The sequence below is a fragment of the Elephas maximus genome, chromosome 23, assembly GCF_024166365.1.
Source record: "Elephas maximus indicus isolate mEleMax1 chromosome 23, mEleMax1 primary haplotype, whole genome shotgun sequence".
Lineage (NCBI taxonomy): Eukaryota > Metazoa > Chordata > Mammalia > Proboscidea > Elephantidae > Elephas > Elephas maximus.
In genome coordinates this window covers 49,351,870-49,377,074 of record NC_064841.1, presented here as the reverse complement: position 1 = coordinate 49,377,074, position 25,205 = coordinate 49,351,870, and the positions used below count along the sequence as shown (strand labels likewise).

At 36.8% G+C, this 25,205-nt stretch overlaps 1 protein-coding gene across 2 annotated transcripts in view; it reads right to left on the bottom strand.

Annotated features, from left to right (window-relative positions):
• ZMYM2 (zinc finger MYM-type containing 2) overlaps window positions 1-25,205 on the bottom strand; it is a 134,054-nt gene that overhangs the window by 98,877 nt on the left and 9,972 nt on the right. Inside the window, exons 3-6 of one of the 2 annotated variants that reach the window (XM_049867324.1) lie at window positions 18,203-18,255; window positions 11,741-12,242; window positions 11,386-11,479; window positions 874-1,159 (exon numbers count right to left, since the gene is read on the bottom strand). In XM_049867324.1, the coding sequence (XP_049723281.1) occupies window positions 874-1,159; window positions 11,386-11,479; window positions 11,741-12,232 (872 nt within the window). In that variant the 5' untranslated portion in view covers window positions 12,233-12,242; window positions 18,203-18,255. Of the gene's footprint in view, window positions 1-873; window positions 1,160-11,385; window positions 12,243-18,202; window positions 18,256-25,205 lie in introns of both variants that reach the window. The other variant, XM_049867323.1, reaches the window with a different exon arrangement.

Genomic DNA, 25,205 nt, shown 5'->3' with positions numbered 1-25,205 from the left:
CAAAACAAGGCTAAAGGGGCACACCAGCCCAGGCACTGGGACCAGAAGAAAGGAGGGGCAGGAAAGCTGGGAATAGGGAACCCAAGGTCAAGAAGGAGAGAAAGATGACATGTCATGGGTGGTTACCAATGTCATAAAACAATATGTGTACAAACTGTTAAATGAGAAGCTAGTCTTTTTAAACCTTCATCTAAAGTACAGTTTAAAAAAATAAAAACTTTGACCTATTTTCAATTCTGAATCATAGCAATCCTATACAACACAGTAGAACTGCCCCATAGGGTTTCCAAAGAGCAGCTGGTGGATTCAAACTGCCAACTTTTTGGTTAGCAGCTGAGCTCTTTAATCACTATGCTACCAGGGCTCCAATACAGAATTAGTCATATACAAAATAAATTCTTATAATTAATAATGCAAATAATCATGTATTTTTATAAATTCAAATAGTCCAATGGAGGTTACAGAAGTAATTACTTACAAGAGGCCCTGGTGACGCAGTGGTCAAGAGCTTGGCTGCTAACCAAAAGGTCTGCAGCTCAAATCCACCAGTCACTCCTTGGAAATCCTACAGGACAGTCCTACTCTGTCCTATAGGGTAGCTATGAGTTAGAATTCAACCCAAGGGCAATGGGTTTCGTTTTTTTGTTTTTTTGTATCCATCAATCCCAAACCCTAACCAAATTCGAAACCCTATAATTCATAAGTCGCCTGGGCTTGATGAAGAATCTCCAAAACCATTAAAAATTTGGGTTGGCTTCAAGACTAAAAAGACTAACCAATTTTTAAAATATAGCTCACATTTAAGACTGATATTAACAATTTTTTTAAAAACTTTATACCAGTATTCAACCATATGGAAGATATAAGCCTTACTTTTTACACATAACACAGAGTTTCTTTGGAGCAGGCTTGTGAGAGAAGGAAGAAAGGCAGGTGGTAGAACAAAACAGGTGAGCAGATCCTTTTCGTTGATAAGCTGTTTGTCCCTTCTGCAAAGGTTTTTTGCAGTTTGCACATGTGACTTTAACTGGTTTAGTGGGCTGCTGCTGGGCAGAAGGCTGGAAAATCTGCTTAGGAAGTGAGGCAACTGGTGATAAAGAATCCACTCCAGGTTGTTTCTGATTACGGGGAAATGAAGCTGACTGGGAGATCCAAGAATCTTAAAAACAAAATGTACAAGATCGGGTAAGAAAACAGGTTTATTTATACAAATTAAAATTTATATCAGAGAAATAGTTTTAACCTCCCACTCTGCACAAGTCTAAGAAGTTAACAAGGCACCAGTATAGCAGAGAAATAAAGTCACAAATTTTGGAGTAAGAATAGCTGGTTCAAATCCCAGCTCCATCAGTTAATAGATTGGGTAAATTACTTAAATGCTGTGCCTCAGTCTTCTCTAAACTGAAAACACTACTAATCTCATAAGAATGACAGCACCTAAATGCAAAACTACATGCAATAAAGCATATAATGACCAGCCTACAGTAAGTACTAAAAAAATGCTAGCCGCTGGTTATTACCAACCAAGAAGTAGCCATGAATTTACAGAGTATTACTTTAAGTAAGAAATAGATACATGCACATAAAATTATAACCAAATATTGACAATGCAGAACCTTTGAGAAATACGACAGGCCAACAAAGTTCATGTGCTATTTATTTTCAAAACATATTTTTAAGAACAGCTTTTCCAAATATATATACTCAGTTCTACAGCCTCTATACCATATAATACCACAGAAGTTACCAGCAAAGTGTTACACAGAAATGAAGGTATTAAACCAATGTATGCAAACTAATCCAATATCTAGAGTACAATTTCAACACAGATATTCATCTTCTCCTCTTTAATACTAGCTCCCTTTGTACTTAGTAAGAAGTCTACAACTTACTGCAATCATTAATGTTTCACAGATCTGTCACTACAGCATCAATACCATAACCTATTTTCATTTTCCTTCTAATTTCTATTACTGTGGTCTCTCAATATTTTTTTTCTTTCCCTTTCTGGTTTCTTCTGAATTTTGAACTTACAGAGGAAGTACAGATTTAGAGTGTCTGGTGCATATCTAACAAGAGCTGGGGAAATCATCTTTACCATGAAAGCCCTGAAGGCAGTTTCCTGGTTGTGAGTCATTCCGCCGACCTAATGATTTCACAGAGCTACATACGCTGCTATTTAGATTTGATCATACTCCATTTAAAACAAAAGGAAATTACACACTTTATATAGAGTAAGCAAAGAACATCCTGGAATTCATTTATCCTGCCAACTCCAGACTTTTATAAAAAGGTTAAAAATACTATTCAACGAGGGGAGGGGGGAATCACTAAAGTAGCATGAAGGTATTTCAATCAAAAATTATGTTTGAACATACGCCAGAAGGGATAGTATTTTGCAATACAAATATGGCTCCTTAGGATTTTCAACTTTGAGACTTATCATTTGAATCTATATTTAAAGGATGCTATTTAAAGCTTAACAGCATCTGTTAACTTGATTTTGAAACTGCAACTTTTTAAAATTCAATTTAGCTTTAAACCAAACCAAACCCATTGCCATCGAGTAGATTTCGACACACAGCAACCCTATAGGACAGAGTATGACTGCCCCACAGTGTTTCCAAGGAACGCCTGATGCATTCAAATTTAGTTTTAAGCCCTGTATAAATAATGTTTAATGACTCCCCTTATCTGTATTTCCAGCTCACAAATTTCCCCTACTATCAAATTTTCACCTCTCCCAATAGATACACACACACGCACACACACATAATTTAGGAATAGAGACGGCAGAATCCTTTTGTATAACCCTCCATTTTATACAAGAGAAAACAAGGGATAGCAGTTTAAGTAATCTGTTCGAGTCACAATTAATCCAAGACCTAAAAAGCCATGATTTTTATAACTCTTAATCTGTTAGTAGTTGTTCTATCACAAATAAAACAGCACATTAATGCAAGGGCAAATTCAAGTCAGGTTTGTCTGCTTAGTTTTCCTTGTGTAAGAATTTTAGTAATCAGGAGCACAGAATTCTTACAATGACATATAATCATTTTTATCAATCAATATTCCTAAGGAAATACATGTCACAAAATATACATATATATAAGAATATTCTGACATTTCCGATCAGCGTCTCATCTCTAAAATCTACATGATACTGCAAAAACTCAACTACAAAAAGACAAATAACCCAAATAAAAAATGGGCAAAAGATATGAATAGACACTTCACTAAAGAAGACATTCAGGTAGCTAACAGATACATGAGGAAATGTTCACAATCACTAGCCACTGGAGAAATGCAGATCAAAACTACAATGAGATTTCATCTCACTCCAACAAGGCTGGTATTAATCCAAAAAAACACAAAATAATAAATGTTGGAGAGGCTGTGGAGAGATTATAACACTTATACACTGCTGGTTGGAATGTCAAATGGTACAACCACTTTGGAAATCGATTTGGCGCTTCCTTAAAAAGCTAGAAATAGAACTACCATACCGTCCAGCAATCCCATGCCTCGGAATATATCCTAGAGAAATAAGAGCCTTTACAAGAACAGATATATGCACACCCGTGTTTATGGCAGCACTGTTTACAATAGCAAAAAGATGGAAGCCACCAAGGTGCCCATCAATGGATGAATGGATAAATAAATTATGCTATATTCACACAATGGAATACTACACATCGATAAAGAACAGTGAGGAATCTGCGAAACATTTCATAACATACAGGAACCTGGAAGGCATTACGCTGAGTGAAATTAGTTCCAAAAGGACAAATATTGTATAAAGAACTTGAGAAATAGTTTAAACTGAGAAGAAAACATTCTTTTGTGGTTACGAGAGGAGGGAGGGTAGGAGAGGGGTATTCACTAATTAGTTGGTAGATAAGAACTGCTTTAGGTAAAGGCAAAGACAACACACAATGGGGGGAGGTCAGCACAACTGGACTACACCAAAAGCGAAGGTTTCCTGAATAAACTGAATGCTTCGAAGGCCAGTGTAGCAGGGCAGGGGTTTGGGGACCATGATTTCAGGGGACATCTAAGTCAACTGGCATAATAAAATCTATTAAGAAAACATTCTGCATCCCACTTTGAAGACTGGCACCTGGAGTCTTACGCGCTAGCAAGCAGCCATCTAAGATGCATCAATTGGTCTCAACCCGTCTGGATCAAAGGAGAATGAAGAACACCAAGGACACAAGGTAATTACAAGCCCAAGAGACAGAAAGGGCCACAAAAATCAGAAAGGGCCACAAAAATCAGAGACTACATCATCCTGAGACCAGAAGAACTAGATGGTGTCCAGCTACAACCGATGACTGCCCTGACACGGAATGTAACAGAGAACCCCTGAGAGAGCTGGAGAGCAGTGGGATGCAGACCCCAAATTCTCGTAAAAGGCCAGACTTAATGGTCTGACTGAAACTAGAAGGACCCCAGTGGTCATGGCCCCCAGGCCTTCTGTTGGCCCAGAACAGGAACCATTCCTGAAGCCAACTCTTCGGACATGGATTGGACTGGACAATGGGTTGGAGAGGGATGCTGGTGAGGAGTGCGCTTCTTGGATCAGGTGGACACTTTAGACTATGTTGGCATCTCCTGACTGGAGGGAAGATGAGAGGGTAGGGGGGGTTAGAAGCTCATGAAATGGACACGAAAAGAGAGTGGAGGGAGAGAGCGGGCTGTCTCATTAGGGGGAGAGTAACTGGGAGTATGTAGCAAGGTGTACGTAAGTTTTTATGTGAGAGACTGACTTGATTTGTAAACTTTCACTTAAAGCACAATAAAAATTATAAAAAAAGAATATTCTTTTCTTTAATTGTGCTTTCAGTTTACAATTCAAGTCAGTTTGTCATACAAAAACTTATACACACATTGTTATGTGACCCTAGATGCTCTCCCTAGAGGAGCACATTCCTCCTCTCCACCTTGTATTTCCTATGTCCATTCAACCAGCTCCTGTCCCCTTCTGCCTTCTTATCTTGCCTCAGGACAAGAGCCGCCCACATAGTCTCATGTATCTACTTGAGCTAAGAAGCACATTCCTCACCAGTATCATTTTATGTCTTACAGTCTAATCTTTTTCTGGAGCATTGGCTTCGGAAATGATTTTAGTTTTGGGCTAACAGAGTCTGGGGGCCATGTCCTCCGGGGTCCCTCTGTTTTCAGTCAGACCGTTAGGTCTGGTTTTTTTAACTAGGATTTGAGTTCTGCTCCCTGCTTTTCTCCTGCTCCATCAGGGACTCTCTGTTGTGTTCCCTGTCAGGGTAGTCACCAGTGGTAGCCGAGCACCATCTAGTTCTTCCAGTCTCAGGCTGATGCAGTCTCTGGTTTACGTGGCCCTTTCTGTCTCTAGGGTTCTTATTTTCCTTGTGTCTTTGGTGTTCTTCATTCTCCTTTGCTCCAGGTGGGTTGAGACCAATTAATTGCTAGCTTTTAAGACCCCAGATGCCACTCACCAAAGTTGGATGCAGAACGTTTTCTTAATATACTTTGTTATGCCAATTGACCTAGATATTCCTTGAAACCATGGTCCGCAGACCCTCACCCCTTCTACTCTGTCCCTCAAAATGTTTGGCTGTATTCAGGAAACTTCTTAGTTTTTGGTTTAGTCAGGTTGTGCTGATTTCCCCTGTACTGTGTGTTGACCTTCCCTTCTCCTAAAATAATTCTTGTCTACTAATATGTATAAGAATATCCTTAAGAAGAGTTATTTGAGGAGAAGAAAACTGGAACTACACTAAATAATCAACAAATTTCACACATGATATCACTGCTGATGTCAGATGGATGCTGGCTGAAAGCAAAAAATACCAGAAGGATGTTTACCTGTGTTTTATTAACTATGCAAACGCACTCAACTGTGTGGATAATATATTATGGATAACATTGCCAAGAACGGGAACTCCAGAACACTTAATTGTGCTCACGAGGAACCTGTACTTAGACCAAGAGGCAGTCATTCGAACAGAATAAAGGGATACTGTGTGGTTTAAAGTCGAAAAGGTGTGCATCGAGGTTGTATCCTTTCACCATACTTACTCAATCTGTATTCTAAGCAAACAACCTGAGAAGCTGGACTACATGAAGAAGAACGGGGCACCAGGATTGGAGGAAGACTCATTCACGACCTGCGCTGCACAGGTGACGCAACTTTGCTTGCTGAAAGTTAAGAGGACTTGAAGCACTTACTGATAAAGATCAAAGACTATATATAGCCTTCAATATGGATTACACCTCAACATAAGGAAAACAAAAATTCTCCTAACTGGACCAGGAAACAACATCATGATAAACAAAGAGAACACTGAAGCTGTTAAAGATTTCATCTTACTTGGATCCACAATCAATGCCCATGGAAGCAGAAGTCAAGAACTCAAAGGACATATTACATTAGGCAAATCTGCTGCAAAAGATCTCTTTAAAGTGTTAAAAAGCAAAGATGTCACTTTAAGGACGAGGGCGTGCCTGACCCAAGCTATGGTGTTTTCAATCACCTCATATGCATGAGAAAGCTAGATGATGACTAAGGAAGACCCAAACAGAGCTGATGCCTTCGATGAGTTACGGTGTTGGCGAAGGTTAGTGAATATACCACGGACTACCAGAAGAACAAACAAATCTGTCTTGGAAGAAGTACAGTCAGAATGCTCCTTAGAAGCGAGGATGGCAAAACTTAGTCTCACATACTTTGGACATGTTATCAGAAGGGCCCAGTTCCTGGAGAAAGACATCTTGCTTAGTAGAGGGTCAGTGAGAAATAGAAGACCCTCAGTGAAATGGACTGACACAGCGGCTACAACAATAGGCTCAAACATAACAACAATTATGATGGCAGCACAGGATTGGGCAGTATTTTGTTCTGTTGTACACAGGGTCATTATGAGTCAGAGCTGACTCAACAGCACCTAACAATAACAACATATTTGATATGGCCGAAAGTTCAACTGTCAGGTATTTAAAAGGACGGTAAGCAGGGACAGGTTGCAAAACTATATTTCTAAGTACCATTAATTAACTGATTTTCAGTGGTGAGACTGAATGTTATTTTCTTCTTACTTTGGTTTCTAATGTAACTATGAGAAAGGCAAAAAGGTTGTTTTAAAACTAAGTTGAGCATCATCATTTTTTAAACTTTTGTGTCAGCTCAAAAGATACAATAAAAGATACTTTAATACACTGCTGTTGCTGTTGTTAGTTGCCAGTGAATTGATTCCATGGCAACCTTATGTGGATAGAGCAGAACTGCTCCATAGGGCTTTCAAGGTTGTGATCTTTTGGAAGCAGATCTCCAGGCCTGTCTTCCAAAGTGCCTCTGGATGGGTTCAAATTGTCAAGCTTCCAAGCTGGCAGTCAAGCGCTTAACCATTTGCACCACCCAGGGACTCCAATATACAGCTAATAACAGTAAATTGGTAAGAACTTTCTGGAGAGCAACATGACAATACTTTTCTAGAACTTAAAGACGCTCACGCAAACACATCTAGATACTACCACCACCCCCTACCCAATATATACACACACAAAAACATGTACCCACAATTACATATACATATTTGAGGGTGGAAACCCTGGTGGTGTAGTGGTTAAGTGCTATGGCTGCTAACCAAAGGGATGGCAGTTCGAATCCACCAGGCGCTCCCTGGAAACTCTATGGGGTCCTATAGAGTCCTACAGGATCACTATGAGTCACAATCGACTCCACGGCACTGGGTTTGGTTTTGGTTATTTGAGGGTGGGGGTGGTTTAGGAGGAAAGAGAAAGTTGCAAAACTGAGTAATAAGGAAGACATTTCTTTTAAAACTGGTATAAACCAGATATAGTTTTTAAACCAAATTATTTGAGGGGGGAGTCTGCCTAGCAACTTCACTTCTAGAAATATACTCTAAGGAAAAAATAAGAAAATCAAAGATGTTCACCATAGATCTATAATAGAAAAGTATGGGAAACAATATGGAAGCCAAATACTCATTTTGCAGCCATTAAAACTTGTATGTAGTATTTGAGAAAATTCAACACCCTTTCATGACAAAAACATTCAACAAGATAGGAATAGAAGGGAAATGCCTCAATATAATAAAGCGAATTTATGAAAAATCTACAGCTAACATCCCACTCAATGGAGAAAGACTGACAGCTGTCTCATTAAGATCAAAAACAAGACAGGGATCCCCATTCTCACCACTGCTATTCAACATAGTCTAGAAGTCCTAGCCGGAGCAATTATGTGAGGGGGAAACACCAACAAGTTATGCAAATCGAGAACAAAGAAGTAAAACTATCCCTTTTCTCTAAATATATGATCCTATACATAGAAAACTCCAAAGAATCCACAAGAAAGCTATTAGAACTAATAAATGAATTCAGCAAGGTGGCAGGGAATGTAGTCAATTCATAAAAATGAGTCCAGCTGCTACACATCGGCAATGAGCAAGCAGAAGAGGAAATTAAAGAAACGTTACATTTACAAAGCATCTAAAAGAATAAAGTACTTATGAATAAATTTACCCAGGAAAGTGAAAGACTTGTACACAGAAAACTATAGAACATTACTAAAAGAAATCAAAGACAACCTAAAAAATTGAAGGACATTCTATGTTTACGGACTGGAAGGCTTAACATAGTTAAGATGTCAATACTACACAAAGCAATCTATAAATTCAATGCAATCCCCATCAAAATTCCAACAGCCTTTTTTACAGAAACAGAAATGACAATCCTCCAATTTATACAGAAGGGTAAGGAACCTGGAATAGCTAAAGCAATCTTGAAGAGGAATAAAATAGGACTCACATTTCCTGATTTCAAAGCACGCTATAAAATTAATTAAAACAGTAATTAACACAGCCTGGTACTGCTATAACAATATACATACAGACCAATGGAATAAAACCGAAAGTCCAGAAAAAAATCCATACATCTATGGCCAACTGATTTTCAACAAGGGTGCTAAATCCATTCAATGCGGGAAAGACAGTCTCTTCAATAAACAGGGCTGGGAAAACTGATTTCCATATGCAGAAGAATGAATCAGGATCCAAGTCTCACACCATACACAAAAACTAATTCAAAATGGATCAAGAGCCTAAATATAAAAACTAAATTCATAACATTATTAGAAGAAAATATAGGGGCCAGGTTATGGGGCCTAGTTTTTAACGATAACCAGGTATGATAACAAAAGCACAAGCAGCAAAAGACAAAATAGATAAATGAAACCTCATAAAAATTAAACATTTTTGTTCACCAAAGGACTTTATCAACAAAGTGAAAAGATAACCTACAGATTGGGAGAAAATTTTTGAGATTCATATATCTGGTAAGGATCCAATATCCAAAATTTATATTTAAAAAAAGTCTACAGTTTAACAAAAAGACAAACAGCCATCAAAAAATGGGCAGAGGGCTTGGACATTTCACTAAAGAGGATATTCAAACAGTCAACAAGCACATATAAATGTCATGAGCCATTACAAAGACGCAAATCAAAACGGCAAGATACCACCTCATCTCTATTAAAATGGCAATGATTAAAAAAAAGGGAAACGACAGGTGTTGGTGAGGTTGTGTAGAAACTGGACCCCTCATCCATTGCTAGTGGGAATATAGAATGGTATAGACACTGTGGAAAAGTTTGGGGGTTCCTCAAAAATTTGAACAACCCCACTCCTAAGTATACACCCAGAAGCAGTAACAGCAAGAATGCAAACAGAAACTGTACACCAATCTTCACTGCAGCCCTTGTCATGATGGCCAAAAACTGGCAACAACCTAAATGTCCACCCACAGATAAATGGATAAACAAAATATGGTATATATATACCCAGTGGAATACTACTCAGCCATGAAAAGAAATGAAGCCCTGATACATGCCACAACATGGATGAACCTTGAAAACACGCTGACCGAAATAAGTCTGACACAAGAGAATATCGTGGTAATATCACTTACAGGAAATAAGCAAGTATACAGACACCAAAGATATCAGTGGTTACCAGGCGTGGGAGGGAGGCTGAAGAGAGAGTTTTTGCTTATGGGATACTGAGTTTATGTTAACAGCAGTAAAATAATTTGGAAAACCATAGTGAGAATGGTTTCACAACCTGAAGAATGTAATCAATGTCACTGAATTGTACCTGTAGCAATTGTTGAAATGGCTATGTTTTGTTATGTACATCTTCACCACAATTTAGAAACAAAACAACAAAAAACCCGTACGGATCATAACAATTCAACCTCATTGTACCTGTGGTTGTCATGAGTCAGGGGCTGGCTCTTGCAGGCCAACAACACCAACAAAAACTCTTGTGTATAAGTAATTTAAATGGCATGAGAAAACACAATTTAATATGAAGTTGGGAAAAAAAGGAAGCAAACTATATAATGATGCATTTCCACTAGGTTAAAAAATACAAAGAAAAAAGACTGGAAACAGACACCCAAAATATTAACAGTGGTTATCTTTTGTTATTGAGACTATACAGAACTTTCCCCATCATTTTTAATTAGATTTTTCCAAACATTCTTCAATAATCAAGCATTACTCTTTTTTTATTTCTTATAACCAGAAAAAGAGTAAATAAAAAAGAATAATCACCTGCATTTCGCAGAGTACTCTATACTACCTAGGTGTTAGTTACTCTTCATTCCCCACAATTCCTAGGCTGATAAAGTTGTTAATGGGCCTAAAATGACTGAAGAACGAGACACAGACACAGAGAGATAGAAGAGAGAGACGGAAGCAGACAAACAGGCTCAGATGAGGGGATGGATAGTAAGAGACAGGCACAGGCACAGTCATGAAAAAGCCACAAACTTCTTATAATTTCCTTATTTTAATGTTTTCACAGATCGAGGCTGCCTGCATAAAAGTTTTTCAAATAACCAAAAAGTGTAGCAACTTTCAAAAATGAAAATAATAAAAAGCTGACTAAAAACTAAAATCAGAAATAGTGTAAACAAAACATACACATGCAGGGAAAGTAAAAATAAATCTAAACGTAACTATTATACAATGTTACTTTGTTCCTTAAGTTTGCAATTTTCTCTTCCGTTTTCCAATTTTCACATTACCAGTAAAAGATATCAGCAAAAAATGAGTAATACATAAGAAATAAGATGTCTAATTGCCAGACAATGATGGTGACTGTATCTTTATACAGAAATCATTAATTTTCTAATAACTCCAAGTGGAATACTATACATGGTTTTATGTCTCTTTTCTTATTAGTTAATATTTCAAGCTTAAGATAAAGTCAGTAAAATTAAAATATTTCACTAGCAGATAGCACTAATTACCACAATGGGGGGAAAAAAATCAGCCCAAAGTGTAAATTCATTTACATGGGTAAAATACCACTTACTGCTTACCAGGATTATGATGAGTTGCAGATTCTCCATTCTGAAATACATCTCCTGTCACATTCATTCTACCAGGATTAAAAGGTCCTACTCCAGTCTTGGTCTGTGAAGTTAAAGATGGGGTGTACGTTTGTATATTAACACCAAAATTACTTGACTGCAGTCCGTTAGAGACATCTCCCAAGTTGGTATTCTGCAGTGATGTTACATGTGTAATCATTAAGTTCATATCACGCCCATCAGTATTTTCTAATTGGCCATCATTCACAGAGCTCACACCTGTTTCTAAGGTTGTAACATTAGCAATCTGAATTTCAGAGTCTGGTTCTGTGGTAATACCACTATTACCCATTCCTGCATTTACCTTACTTCTCGAAAAACTGGAAGTGGAGAAACCCACATCAGTGGTTCTGTTTTTAGTTTCAAGAGGTCTCCGTTCAATAAAATTGGAGGAATTTTTCTCTTGTCCTTGATTTATTTCCATGTCCTCTTCATCATCAATGATAATTGTTTCACTTACACTTCCCTTCTGAGAAGCCAATTCTTTCGAGGAAGAAAGAGTTTTAGAATCATTTCCTTGTAGTTCTTCATTTTTTGATGATGTAAATGTTATAGTTCTTTGATCAGCCACCACTGGTGCAGAAGGTGGGGGAGGTTGTACAGGTTCAATAAAAACAACATCGTCATCATCTTCCACTGATGAGTTTTGAAATTTACTAGATCTAGAGACTAATGGATTAGGTGGACCACTAAACGTATTTCCTACATTCGTCAGACTAGTTGCCATGGCGGTAGCCCCTAACAAAACAGGAGTCTGTTCAGTCAATTCCAATCCTCCCACTGAACCTGTGTCCATGCCAAAGAACCTGTTAGGGAGATGAGAAAAAGAGAAAGAATAAAAATTTCAGTATGACTTTTTTTAAGTTACCTTCACTGAAACAGTTAAAAAAAAAAAAATGAACTTTTACATTCTTTTATATTCTAAATGAGAATAATTCTTACAAAAAAAATATATTTTTACAACATCCAGAAAAACATTTGATATCTGTTATCTTTTCATTCATTAATCATTTAATATACTTTATATGTTAACTTCTGCAATGTAAAAATGTTTTAATACCCAAGATTCAGTAACCATATGAAGTACATTCTCACCACCACCAGCTCCTTTTTAGGGTACACTATTGGAGCCCTGGTGGTACAGTGGTTAAGAACTTGGCTGCTAACCAAAGGTCAGCAGTTCAAATCCACCAGCTGCTCCTCTTTGAAACCCTATGGGGCAGTTTTATTCTTTCCCACAGGGTCACTACGAGTCAGGATCAACTCGATGGCAACAGATTTTTGTTTTATTTACCCTACAAATTATAACATCAAAATATAGATAAACTGTTAATGGATTTGAACTAGAAAATAACCAATATCTAGGCAAAAATAATCCCTTCACATCTATCCCACTTATCTACTATACTGAATAAAACATGTCATCCCAAATTTCCCTATCCTCTTTTTTTAATCCCTTTTTCTCATAATCCTGAAAATCTGAAATCTTTCTGACCCTATCCTTTTTTATAAAAAAAAAAAAAAAAAAAAAATTTTTTTTTTTATGCTGTGTGCTTTCTATCCATAAAGTAGGCTGAATAATGGTCCCCAAAGGTTTAAATGTTTCCTTGTATGAAAAAGGGTCTTTGGCCTTGATGCAATCACAAATGCCCTTATAAAATGATGGCAGAGGGAAATTACAGGCAGAAGAGGAGGAGAAGACATGACCACAGAGGCAGAGATTGGAGTGATGTAGCCAAGAAATGACGACAGCCACCAGAACCTGGAAGAGGCAAGAACAGTTTCTCCCCTGCAGCCTCCAAAGGAAGTGTGGCCCTGCTGACACCTAGATTTCAGCTCAGTGAAAATTATTTCAGACTTCAGACCTCTGGAACTGTGAGAGAATAAGTTTGTTGTTTTAGGTCACCAAGTTTATGGTAATTTGTTACAGCAGCCACAGGAAACCAGTACAATCTACTTCTCAGTAAAATCTTCAAAACAACCTTTCAAATAGGTATAATTTTTGTCCCATTTTAATTTTTAAGGAAATTGTGGCTTGGAGATGCTAATTTACCCAAAGTCACACACAACTAGAATGCCTACCTAGATCTCTACAATTAAAGTACCCAAACTCTCAACTGCTCTGCTATATTCAATTAATATTTTCTGAATACCTACCATATGCTAAGCTATGCTGAAGGATAAAGAGCCAGAAAAGAAAATAACTTCCAGAACAATATTCTGGAGCAGATGGAGAAGATGAGGCCAACCGTACAGGTGGAAGTAGAACTAATCTTGAACAGGAGTCACCTTACTCTGAGACTAGAAAGGAAAAAAAATAAAGGATGAGTACTCGACGGCACTGGGTTGGGTTCTTTATATATTGTAGGTAAATTTGTAGATGGGAAGCTGAAGTAGTTAACAATACAGTGAACAGCAGTCTTAAAGGCTGATTTAAGAAGACTCACTACTTCATATATATTGCTATTTATATTGTTATAAAGAGCTTCTGGAAGAATAAAAAGACTAACATAAATAATTCCCACTTTGGCAGATGGGTGAAAGAGGTGGGGAAATTTTTCATGGTATATTTTTTCACATTTTCTTAATTTTTGAACCACATGGTTTTTTCTTTTTGTTTTGTTTTTACCTATTTTTAATATCATATTAATTAAAATAAAAAATGACTAGATAACTGTTTTAGATTAGGTGATCAGAAAAGACTTCCTTCAGCAGGTGACATTTACACTAAAAAGTGAAATTAACAAGATCCATTTGTGGAAAACTGGGAGAAGGTATTCCAGGCAAAGAAAACAACTCCTGCAAAAGCCTTGCGGGAATGAGACTGGCTAATTCCAGCAACAGAATAAAGGCCAACGTGGCTGGAACAACGTTGGTAGTTAAGGGGGAAGAGTGACGTGAGGTAGAGAAATAAATAGAGAACAACTCACTACGTCCAAAGTAACTGACTAATTTACTTTCAACAAAGGTTTATTAAGCACCTATATGCACAAGACAAAGTTTTTAGGCACTTGGAAAAATCAGTAAACAGGGAGACATCATTGCCCTCAGAAAGCATAGGTTCTAACGGTGGGAGTTCGGATTTTACTGTAACAGGAACACTGTAGTGTTTTCAGCAAAGGGCTGACATAATCTCACTTACGTTTTGAATAGATCACTCAGGCTGCTATGTGAGAAATGGACTGTAAGCGGGCAACACTGGAAACCAAGAAACCAATTAGATGGCTGGTGTAATGTGCTAGGTGAGTGATGATGGTAGCTTCAACAACAGTGGCGAAAGGAGATGGAAAAGAGTAAACAGATAAGGGATTTTTTTTTTTTTTAAAGGCAGACTTTACTGACATGAAGTTTTCCAAGATAATACTGTTGAATGGAAAAAAGCTACAAAACACGGAGTATTAATACAATCGCATGCATACACAAAATACCTACACACACACATACACAATATTTTTCCTACTAAAGTACTGATTGAAGTAATTTGCTAGGAGGGGCAGGAAATGTGGGTAGAGGATCTGGTCAACAAAATACACTTTAGGTTCCACTTTAATCTAGGAAGACTTTAGGCAGCTAAGTACCCGACTAGATAATAGGAAAAATCAGAAGTCAGTAACGAAAGATATATAGCTGACAAAGAATAGTTCCGAGGTGTCTTTTACGTGCTCTGGAATACTGCTCAGCCTTAAAGAAAAACAAAGTCCTGATACATGCTACAACAGGAATGAACCTTGAAGACATTATGCTGAGTAAATAAGTCAATCACAAAAGAACATTATATGGTCTCATTTATTATGAAATGAAAAGAATAAGCAAATATATAAAAAAAACCAATGGTTATTAGTAGTTAGCAGGCAGGGGGGAGGGGGACAGATGAAGAATCATTCTCTGGGAAGCACTAATTTCTATGGTGGTGGTGGTGGTTGAAAAATTGGCATAGACTAAGGGTAATGGATACACTACTTGACTTTTGTAGCTGGTATCACTCAACTGTACACCGGGGGGGGAAAAGTACAAAATGGCAAATTGAATGTTATATATAATTTTACAACAAAAATGGTAATCAAAAAAAAAAAAGGCTGTAGCTGTTGGTTCCAACTCATATGATACCACATAGCATACTGTACTATATAAGTACAATAAATACCTCATAGGGAATAGCTTCCTTGGGTTCAAAGGTTTAGGGTCATGGTTTTGTGGGTCTCTTCAGTTAGCTGGCCTAATATTGTAGAGTTTCTGCTCTACCTCCTAGTTCAGTGAGTTGTACCTGTGGTCTTAAAAGGCCGTGAGCATCCATCCAAGATATGATAATTGGTCTTTATTCACCTGGAATAACAGATGAAGAAGATCCAGGAATCAGAGAAGGAAATGGACCACAGGTCTAACTGCCTTTATGAATTACTACCTCCTTTGTCATGAGACCAGAAGAAATGGATGGTGCCAGGCTATCATTACTGAACATTTTGATCAAGGGCCTAATGGCTGGATCTTATTCAAAACGAGTAAAAAATGTGGAACAGAACTTCAAATTCTTATTGGAAACCTGATTTACTGGATACACTGAGACTGGAGGAACCCCTGAACCTACTGCCCAGGAAGAACTTTTAAGCCTTGAACCAAATCTATCCCATAGAGTCATCTTCAACTAAACAATTTAGCTCACTTAATAAAGAAATACTTATATGAGATTAAATGGACAACAGCAACTCTAAAACACAGACAAGAACTTTAAGGGGCAGAGTCCAAGAGTAGAGAAACAATATGCACAGAGACAGGAAAAATGGCGACACAATGTAAAGTATGTAATCATTGTCAATGAACCGTAAATGTAAGAAATTTTAAATGGGTATTTTTGTTGTGTATATTTTCACCAAAAGTAAAATCTAAAACATTAAATAAAAAGATAGTTCCAAGGGGTTATCAATATCCAAATTCTTAAGAATGACATAAAATAAGCACTTTTCACAAACATCAAATAGGGATATTCCAACTTTTTTAAGAAACACTGTAGATAGACTATAAGTAACTTATATCTTACTCATTGTTGATTCTCTAGGACCTAAAACAGAATAAGTTCTCATGTTTGAGGGAAGGCCAGAAGTCAAAGTCACTATGTTCACTTTAACTGCCAGAGTTATTCTTAAATAATATCACTATTTGTCAACCTATACAATCTAGTCCTTTATTTTATATACATGCATTATTCTGACCATTAAGCATCCTAGCTAAACCAAGCTCTAACATCAGGAGCGCACTATTTCTCATCCACATCATAATGAATGTGAAATGTTTTCGATAACTTATACAATGTTTTATAGGGTACAAGGATTTTATTTTATTCTAATTGTGTCAATAAGCCCTTTGAGTTAGGTAAAACATGTATTAGTTCTATTTTTTTCTACAATAAAATAGTAGCTCAGATATAGCTCAGATACGCTAATTAAAACTGCCAAAGGTCCTGAAGCAATATCAAGATTCAAAGATTCAATTCCAAAACCTGTCTTCTTTCCTCTCAGAGCAAGAGCTGTGTGTGCCCATTTGTGTCAGGGTGGAAGACATGCTACATTTGGAAAATGGCAAAAGATGTATTTATACCTACTTTTAAAAAATGAATAATTCTACTTAAATACTTCCTTGTTGTGGTTGGTTGCCATCAAGTTGGCTCTGACTCACAGCAATCTTATGTATAACAAAAGGAAACATTGCTCAGTTCCATGCCACCTTCATAATCATGGGTATGCCTGAGTTCACTGTTTTGGCTATTGTGTCTATCTCATCTCCCTCATTTTCCCTCACCTTCTACTTTACCAACCTCTATTTGGAAACCCTGGTGGTGTAGTGATTAAGTGCTACAGCTGCTAACCAAAAGGCTGGCAATTCAGATTCACCGGGCGCTCCTTGGAAACTCTATGGGGCAGTTCTACTCTGTCCTACAGGGTTGCTGAGTTGGAATCGACTTGATGTCCATGGGTTTCGGGTTTGTTTTTTTTTTTTTTTTTGGTTTAAGGGGTATTACCTGTTTTACCCAAAGATCTAAAAGTTACCACTTACATTACAAGGCATTTAAAATATATTAAAACACGTACACTCTTACTCTGAAACAGCTCTTCAATAAGCAAGATTTATTTATAGTAAAAACAAAAGAAAGCTTCAGATAAGGTCTTCAGTTATTAATTTTAAATAAACATCAAAAATTTTAATATTACTGCTACAGAAAATTTAAGGTTTAATGAAAATGTACTGAATAACATTTTATTCAAAATCTTCACAAATAATTCTATTAAATTATAAAAGAAAATGTAAGTATAATAACTCAGTAATAGTTAACATTTAGTTAATGCTTATTATAGGCCAAACATTCATGTAAGTCAAACATTACAGCAACCCCATGAAGTAGAATCATTCTTACCTCTATTTTACAAATTAAATAAACAAACCAATCCTCAAAAGGTAAGTAAACTGCCAACTAGACTTAACAGATATATACAGAACACTCCACCCAAAAAGAACACAATATTCATACTACTCCAGTACATATGAATCATTCTCCAAGACAGACCAATTTTAGGTCACAAGTCCTGATAAACTTAAAAAGACTGAAATCGTACAAAGTATTTTCTCTGATCACAATGAAGCTAGAAATTAGTAACAGAAAATACACAAACATATGGAAATTAAACACACTCTTAAACTGTCAATGGGTTGAGGAACAAATCACAAATTTCTAAAGAGTCAAATGAAAATGAAAGTAAAACATACCAAAACTTACGGGATGCGGTGAAGGCAGTACTCAGAGGTAAACGTATAGTTACAAATGGCTACCTAAAAAAAGAAAGAAGTCAAATTAACAGCCTGACTCAACAACTCCAGGAACTAGAAAGACTGGAGCAAACCAAGCCTAAACCTACCAGAGAGGAAGTAAGACAGATCAGTGAAGAAATAAATAAAATAAAAAACAGAAAAACAATAGAGCAAATGGATAAATCTAGAAGATGGTTCTTTGAAAAGATCGATAAAACTGACAAACCTTTAGCTAGACTGACAGAGAAAAGAGATACAAATAACCAAAATAAAAATGAAAGAGAGGACACTGCAACTGGCCCAACAGAAATAAAGAGAATTACGACAGATTATTAAGAACTATATAGCAACAAACTGGATAACCTAGATGAAATGGACAAATTCTTAGACGCACACACGACCTACCCAAACCGACTCAACAGTCTATTAGGTAAGTCTCAGCAGACACATAGCAAGTGAAGAGATGAAATCCGTGATCACAAAGAGTCCTGGACCAGACGGTTTCACTAGGGAATTCTACCAAACATTTAAAGAACTAACACCAATACTGTTTAAACTCTTCCAAAAGATAGAGAAGGAGGGAAAACTCCCTGATTCATTCTGTGAAGCAAACACAACCCTATTACCCAAATCAAACACACCACAAGAAAACTACAGCCCATATCTCTTATGAATATAGATGCAAAAATTCTCAACAAAATACTAGCAAACAGAATCCAATAGCACATTAAAAGAGTCATACATCATGACCAAGTGCGGCTTATTCCAGGAATGCAGGGATGGTTTGATATTAGAAAATGAATCAACGTAACACATCAACAGAACAAAGGAAAAGAACCACAAGATCATCTCTAAGGATGCAGGAAAAGCATTTGATAAAATCCAACACCCTTTCTTCATTAAAACCCTAAAGAAGATTAGAAGAGAAATTCCTCAATATGATTCAGGGCATATATGAAGAGCCAACAGCCGACATTATATTTAATGGAGAATTTGTGCCTATTCCCCAGAGTTTCAATAAGTTCCTATTTATTTTTTAAGCTTCTCTATGATATTCAATCATCATAAATCATAAATGCTTTCACTTTTATTTGGTCTTTATTTTTGATTCCGTGAATGTCCATTAGCACAATAGCTGATGCTCTCACAAAGAAACAGTAAAAAAGCAGTAGCTAAAATAGAAATGTTGAGAAATTCATGGTAACAAAAGATCAGAAGTTGCTAAGAAAAGCTTATGAACCTCGAAAATAATAAAATCACAAGGAAAGCATTTCAAAGACCTTAAACAAAAATTTTCATTATTTTCTCAACTATAATTCAAATTAGGACAGCTTTCTAGGTCCCAGAAAAGTTAAAAAGGTTAAGATGAAGTCTTTCCTATAGCAGCAAGGGGTATTAGTCAATATGTGTTCATGGCACTTACAGTTCTAAGTCAATATGAAAAATTTAAAAATGAAAGAATGGAAAGTCTTAATAGGAATAGATGGATTTATAAATATATATAAAATATAAATCCAAAACATACCATCAAACTTAATGGGATACACTTAAAGCATTACCATTAAAGTCAGAAATAAGAGAATGATATTCTTTATCATTACAATATAGCACTGTTCTGGAAGTACTAGCCAATGCAATGACATAAATAAGAAGATTAAAAAATCTAAAAGAAGGAAAATTACCATTATATGCAAAGTATATGATTCTTTACCTGAAAGACCCAAGAGAATTATCTGAAAAGCTACTATAAGCAATAAGATAATTTAGGGAAGTGACTGGGTACAAAATGTACAAAATGTAGAAATTAGTAGCCCATTGAAGAGAGATGTACAATTTTGCTTCCATACAAAGGCCCACTAAGCTTACAGTAAACAAAATAAACAAACAAACAAAAAACACCAAACCCACTGCCGTCAATTCTGACTCAGAGCAACCCCACAGAACAGAGTAAAACTGCCCCACAGGGTTTCCAAGGAGCAGCTGGTGGATTTGAACTGCTGACCTTTTGGTTAGCAGGGGAGCGCTTAACCACTGAGCCACCAGAGAGAGTGAGAGAGACAAACCCACAAGGACAGGGAGTATGGGATAATTCAATAGCAACAAAATTCTGGAAGCTGAAAAAAGGTAAACCCTGTACCCAAATAGAGGTCTGATTTACAGAAGAGAATCCTCAAAAGGTTCAGAAACCAGCAGCATCATGCTTATCTTCTGCAAACGGGATATGTTCCTCAAATAGCTAAACGAAGAAAACTGAATGAAAACTATTTGGAATGCAGTTATCTAAATTTTCTTTCACATCTAAACAAGTCTTAAAGTTTAATTTGTGAAGAGAGTACAAGAATGATTCTGGACAGGGGGATGCCATGCGTAGTATAGAGCCTGGGTGCCTTGTTGTGTGCAAGGCAGTTCCAACACAGAGAGACTCATAATGGCCCTACAGGACAAAGCAGAACTGCCCCATAGTTTCCTAGGCTATAGTCTTTATGGAAGCAGATAACCAGGATTTCAAACCAACAACCTTTCAGTTAGCAGCTGAGTGCTTAACTGTTGAGCCACCAGGGCTCCTTTACCGGCTGCCATGAGTCGACTATGACTGACAGCAACTCCATGTGTTTCAGAGTACAACTGGGCACCACAGAGTTTTCGATGGCTGTGATCTCTGTAATCTTTAAGGGAGCAGACTGCTATACCTTTCTTTTGTGGGGCAGTTGGTGGGTTCAAATCATCGACCTTTTGGTTAGCAGCCCAGCACTTTAACCACTGCGCCAAATTTAAATCAGGTGTATTAGATGAACCTATGCTTATTTAGTGTTGACAGTAAGACCCACCCACCTCATCCCCCAGGTCAAACACCTACTCTCCAGGCAGGAAAATGGAAGACTGGGAAACATGATTAGGTTAAAACGAAAGATGTAAAAATACTAAAAACAATACTACTTATTTCCCAAGAAATGCCCTCCCAGATCACCTACAATGGAATGTGAAGTCAACAAGCACCCCTGGCCCCCAAGGTCTAAGAATATTAAATAAGCTTTTAGATCTCCATTCTCAATCATGAACACACAATCAAGGATTACCTGATACCTGAGAAAAGATAGGGATAAAAGCAAACAAAAATTCAATTTGTAAATGATGGTAAACACGCAGGGAAAAAATTCTTGGGAAAATCATTAGTATCTTCAAAGAGATAAAAGATATATGCATGAAACAAGAAGAGAATATTTAAATAATATTTAAAGGAGGAAAAACACTCCACATTAAAAATGAGATGGCAGAAACTTAAAATTCGATAGCTCAAAATACCATTTTCTACTAAATGGAACCTAAGCTCCTTGGAAAAATGGCTTACTGCAAGAAATGCAGAAGATGAGCCCAGAACATTTTGTTATACTAGCCAGTGCCAGCACCGTCGAGTCGATTCTGACTCATAGCGACCCTATAGGACATACTAGATAGCAAAAAAGCTATCAAAGACAACTAAGATTGCCTTAAATGGCCTCCCAAGCCAACCTGAATAGGCTCTGTCTAACCCGCCAAAGATGAGGTAATTTGAACATCAATAGTAACAACTGTGATGAATTTAAACATATCAAATATATTTAAATCCATGACTTCCTCATGATAAAAAACTCAATGACACTAACACCAAAAACAAACCTAATTTGATAAGAATTTAAATAACATAAAAACACTCATTTTCTCCTAAATTAATCTATAAAATTACTTTCTTTCCAATAAAAATATCAACAGGATTTTTAACTCAATAAACTGATCTTCAAATTCATATGGAAAAATAAACAAGCAAGCACCAACAGGAAAATTCTGGGGGAAAAAAAAGATGAGTAAACTTGTGAGGTGCTGCCGTTCAACAACCCCAAGAGTGCAGAGTAGAACTGCTCCATAAGGTTTTCAAGACTGTGACCTTTTGGAAGCAGATTGCCAGACCTGTCTTCCAAGGTGCCTCTGGGTGAGTTTAAACTGCCAACCTTTCAGCTAGTAGTCCAGTATTTAACCATTTGTGCCACCCAGGGACTCCAAGAAGGAACTAGTATATGACAATGCTACAATAATGAAAACAGTGAGATACGGAACAAGGAAGGCAAAACAGACTAGCAAGTGTGAAACAGATTCACATATATATCAAAAAATGTAGTATACAATGAAGAGTTTAAATAAGACGAATTTTTCAGTAAACATTATTAAAACAAGTCCATGGGAAAATATTACTCTGGATCCCTGTCTCATGTCAAAATAAAATGCGATATATAAATATTTAAATATAAAAAGTAATAAAGTAGAAAAATTAGATTTTTAAAAATTTTTAATAATTTAAGTTGAGAGGGCCCTTCCAAATATGACATAAAAAAGAGAAGACATCGTATGGGGGAAAAAAACAATGATAAACTGGGAAAAAAGTATTTGCAACTGACATTCCTAAGAAAATGAAGACAAAATATAAACAGAGCTCTTATAATCAATGAGATAAAACCAACAATCCAACAGAATAAGGGACCAAAAAAAAAAAAAGTGCTATCACAAAAAGGGGAGACATATTAATAGCTCTTTAAAATATATGAAAGATTCATATCCTAGAGCAATAAGAGCTGTCACACAAATAGATATATGCACACCCATGTTCGCTACAGCACTGTTCACAATAGCAAAAAGATGGAAACAACCTAGGTGCCCATCAACAGATGAATGGATAAACAAAGTATGGTATATATACACAATAGACTACTACATAATGGTAAAGAACAATGATGAAGCCTCAAAACATCTCACAACACAGATGAATCTGGAAGACATTATGCTGAGTGAAATTAGTCAGTCACAAAAGGACAAATATTATATGAGACCACTATTGTAAGAACTCAAGAAAAGACGATGACTGCCCTGACAGGGAACACAACAGAGGACCCTTGAGGGAGAGCAGGGCAGCAGTGGGACGCAGACCTCAAATTCTCATCAAAAGACCAGACTTAAAGGTCTGACTGACGACTAGAAGGACCCCAGAGGTCCACCAATGAACACCCTGACAGGGAACACAACAAAGAGTCCCTGACAGAGCAGGACAAAAGTGGGTACAGAATTCAAATTCTAGAAAAAAAACCAGGCTTAATGTTCTGAGACTAGAGGAACCCCAGAAGACATGGCCCCTGGACTCTGCTAACCCAGAACTAAAACCATTCCCGAAGACAACTCTTCAGACAAAGTTTAGACTGGACTATAAGACATAAAATGATACTCATGAAGAGTGTGCTTCTTAGTTCAAACAGATACAGGAGACTAAATGGGCAGTTCCTGTTAGAGGCAAGATGAGAAGGCAGAAAAGGACAGAAGCTGGATGAATGGACACAGGAAGTTCAGGTTGGAAAGGGGGAGTGTGCTGTCAAATTATAGGGCTAGCAACTAGGATCACATAACAATATGTGTATAAATTTTTGTATGAGAAACTAACTTGAGCTGTAAACTTTCACCTAAAGCACAATTAAAAAAAAAAAAAGAAATTCTCAGGGACATGCAAACTTAAACTACAAAGGGACCCCAATTTTTACTTAGATTGAAAAAGGTCAAAATGTTTAACAACACCCCATGTAATACAAGTTTCATACTGTAAACTGGTGTAATTGATACAACATCTACAGAGAGCAACTAAAAAAGAAAAATGTATTTGACCAAGCAATTCCATTTCTAGGCAACCATCCTACAGATTTTTTATATATTTCAATTAACGAACTATACAAGGATATACACTGTGACATTGAAAGACTGAAACAACTAAATGTCTTTCAACAGACAGCTGGTAAAATGAATAACAGACATACAATGAAATACTACGCATGCTTGGAGAAACAGGCAGCTCTAAATGTACTTACATACTAACACGGAACAACTGCCAATCTAAATGAAGTACAAAAAAGCAAAGGGACACACACACACACACATATATACATATAGAATATCTCTGGATAAATACCCTAGAAAATTATGAAGAGTCTCTAGGAAAGAGATTTGTGTGAATGGGTTAGGAAGAAAGGGAAGTCTTCTCACTGTCATCTACCTTCTTGCTCTCTGTACCACTTAAAGTTGGTGTGTATACTGCTGCATGTTTAAAGCTGCATGTATACTGGGGTTTGATCAGAGTTTCAGTGAATTTAGAGATTAATGTGGAGACAAAAAAATTTAGTAGTTTTCCATTACTGATTCCTCCCATTCAAACATATGGCCTTCAGGTTTTCTTGTAAGTCTTACGGTATTTTTTTTTTTTTTTAGTTTCCTTCGAAAAAGTCTTGCATATTTCTTGTTATAGCTATCCCTACTTCTTCCAATAATGAAATGGATTATCCCCCATTACATTAAAAAATGTTTACATATTAAAGAAACACCATAAATAAGGTTTAAAAATGTACCAACTAAATATATTTATTTTGTAACAGATACACAAAGAATTGGTAAGAATACATTAGCAAGAACACAGACCAAACTAACAAAAATTTAAGTATTTGATAATATTCAGTGTTGGACTACGGGGAAACTGGTAGAAATGTAGTGGGTATAGTGAGTAGTACAATGGGGGACAACTTGGCAGTATTCTACTAAATGTGTACTATGCATATATTGACGCAGAAATTCCCATTCTCAGAATCTCCTCTAAGGAAATACACATGAACCCAGTGAAGTAACTACAAGTGCATTCCCTCCACTTTATCTATAATAAAAAATTAGAAATATAAACTCTGTTATATGTGTACTGTGTGTCATGAATTGAACTGTATCCCCCCCAAAAATGTGTCAACTTTGTAGGCCATGATTCTCAGTATTGTACGGTTGTCCTCCATTTTGTGATCTGATGTAATTATCCACTGTGGTAAGTGTTGGGTATATGCTGAATAACAGCCTTACAAAAGGGTGTAACTCAAGTAACGCCCTTGCTTAAGTCACAGCTTTTACCTTACAAGAGATAAAAG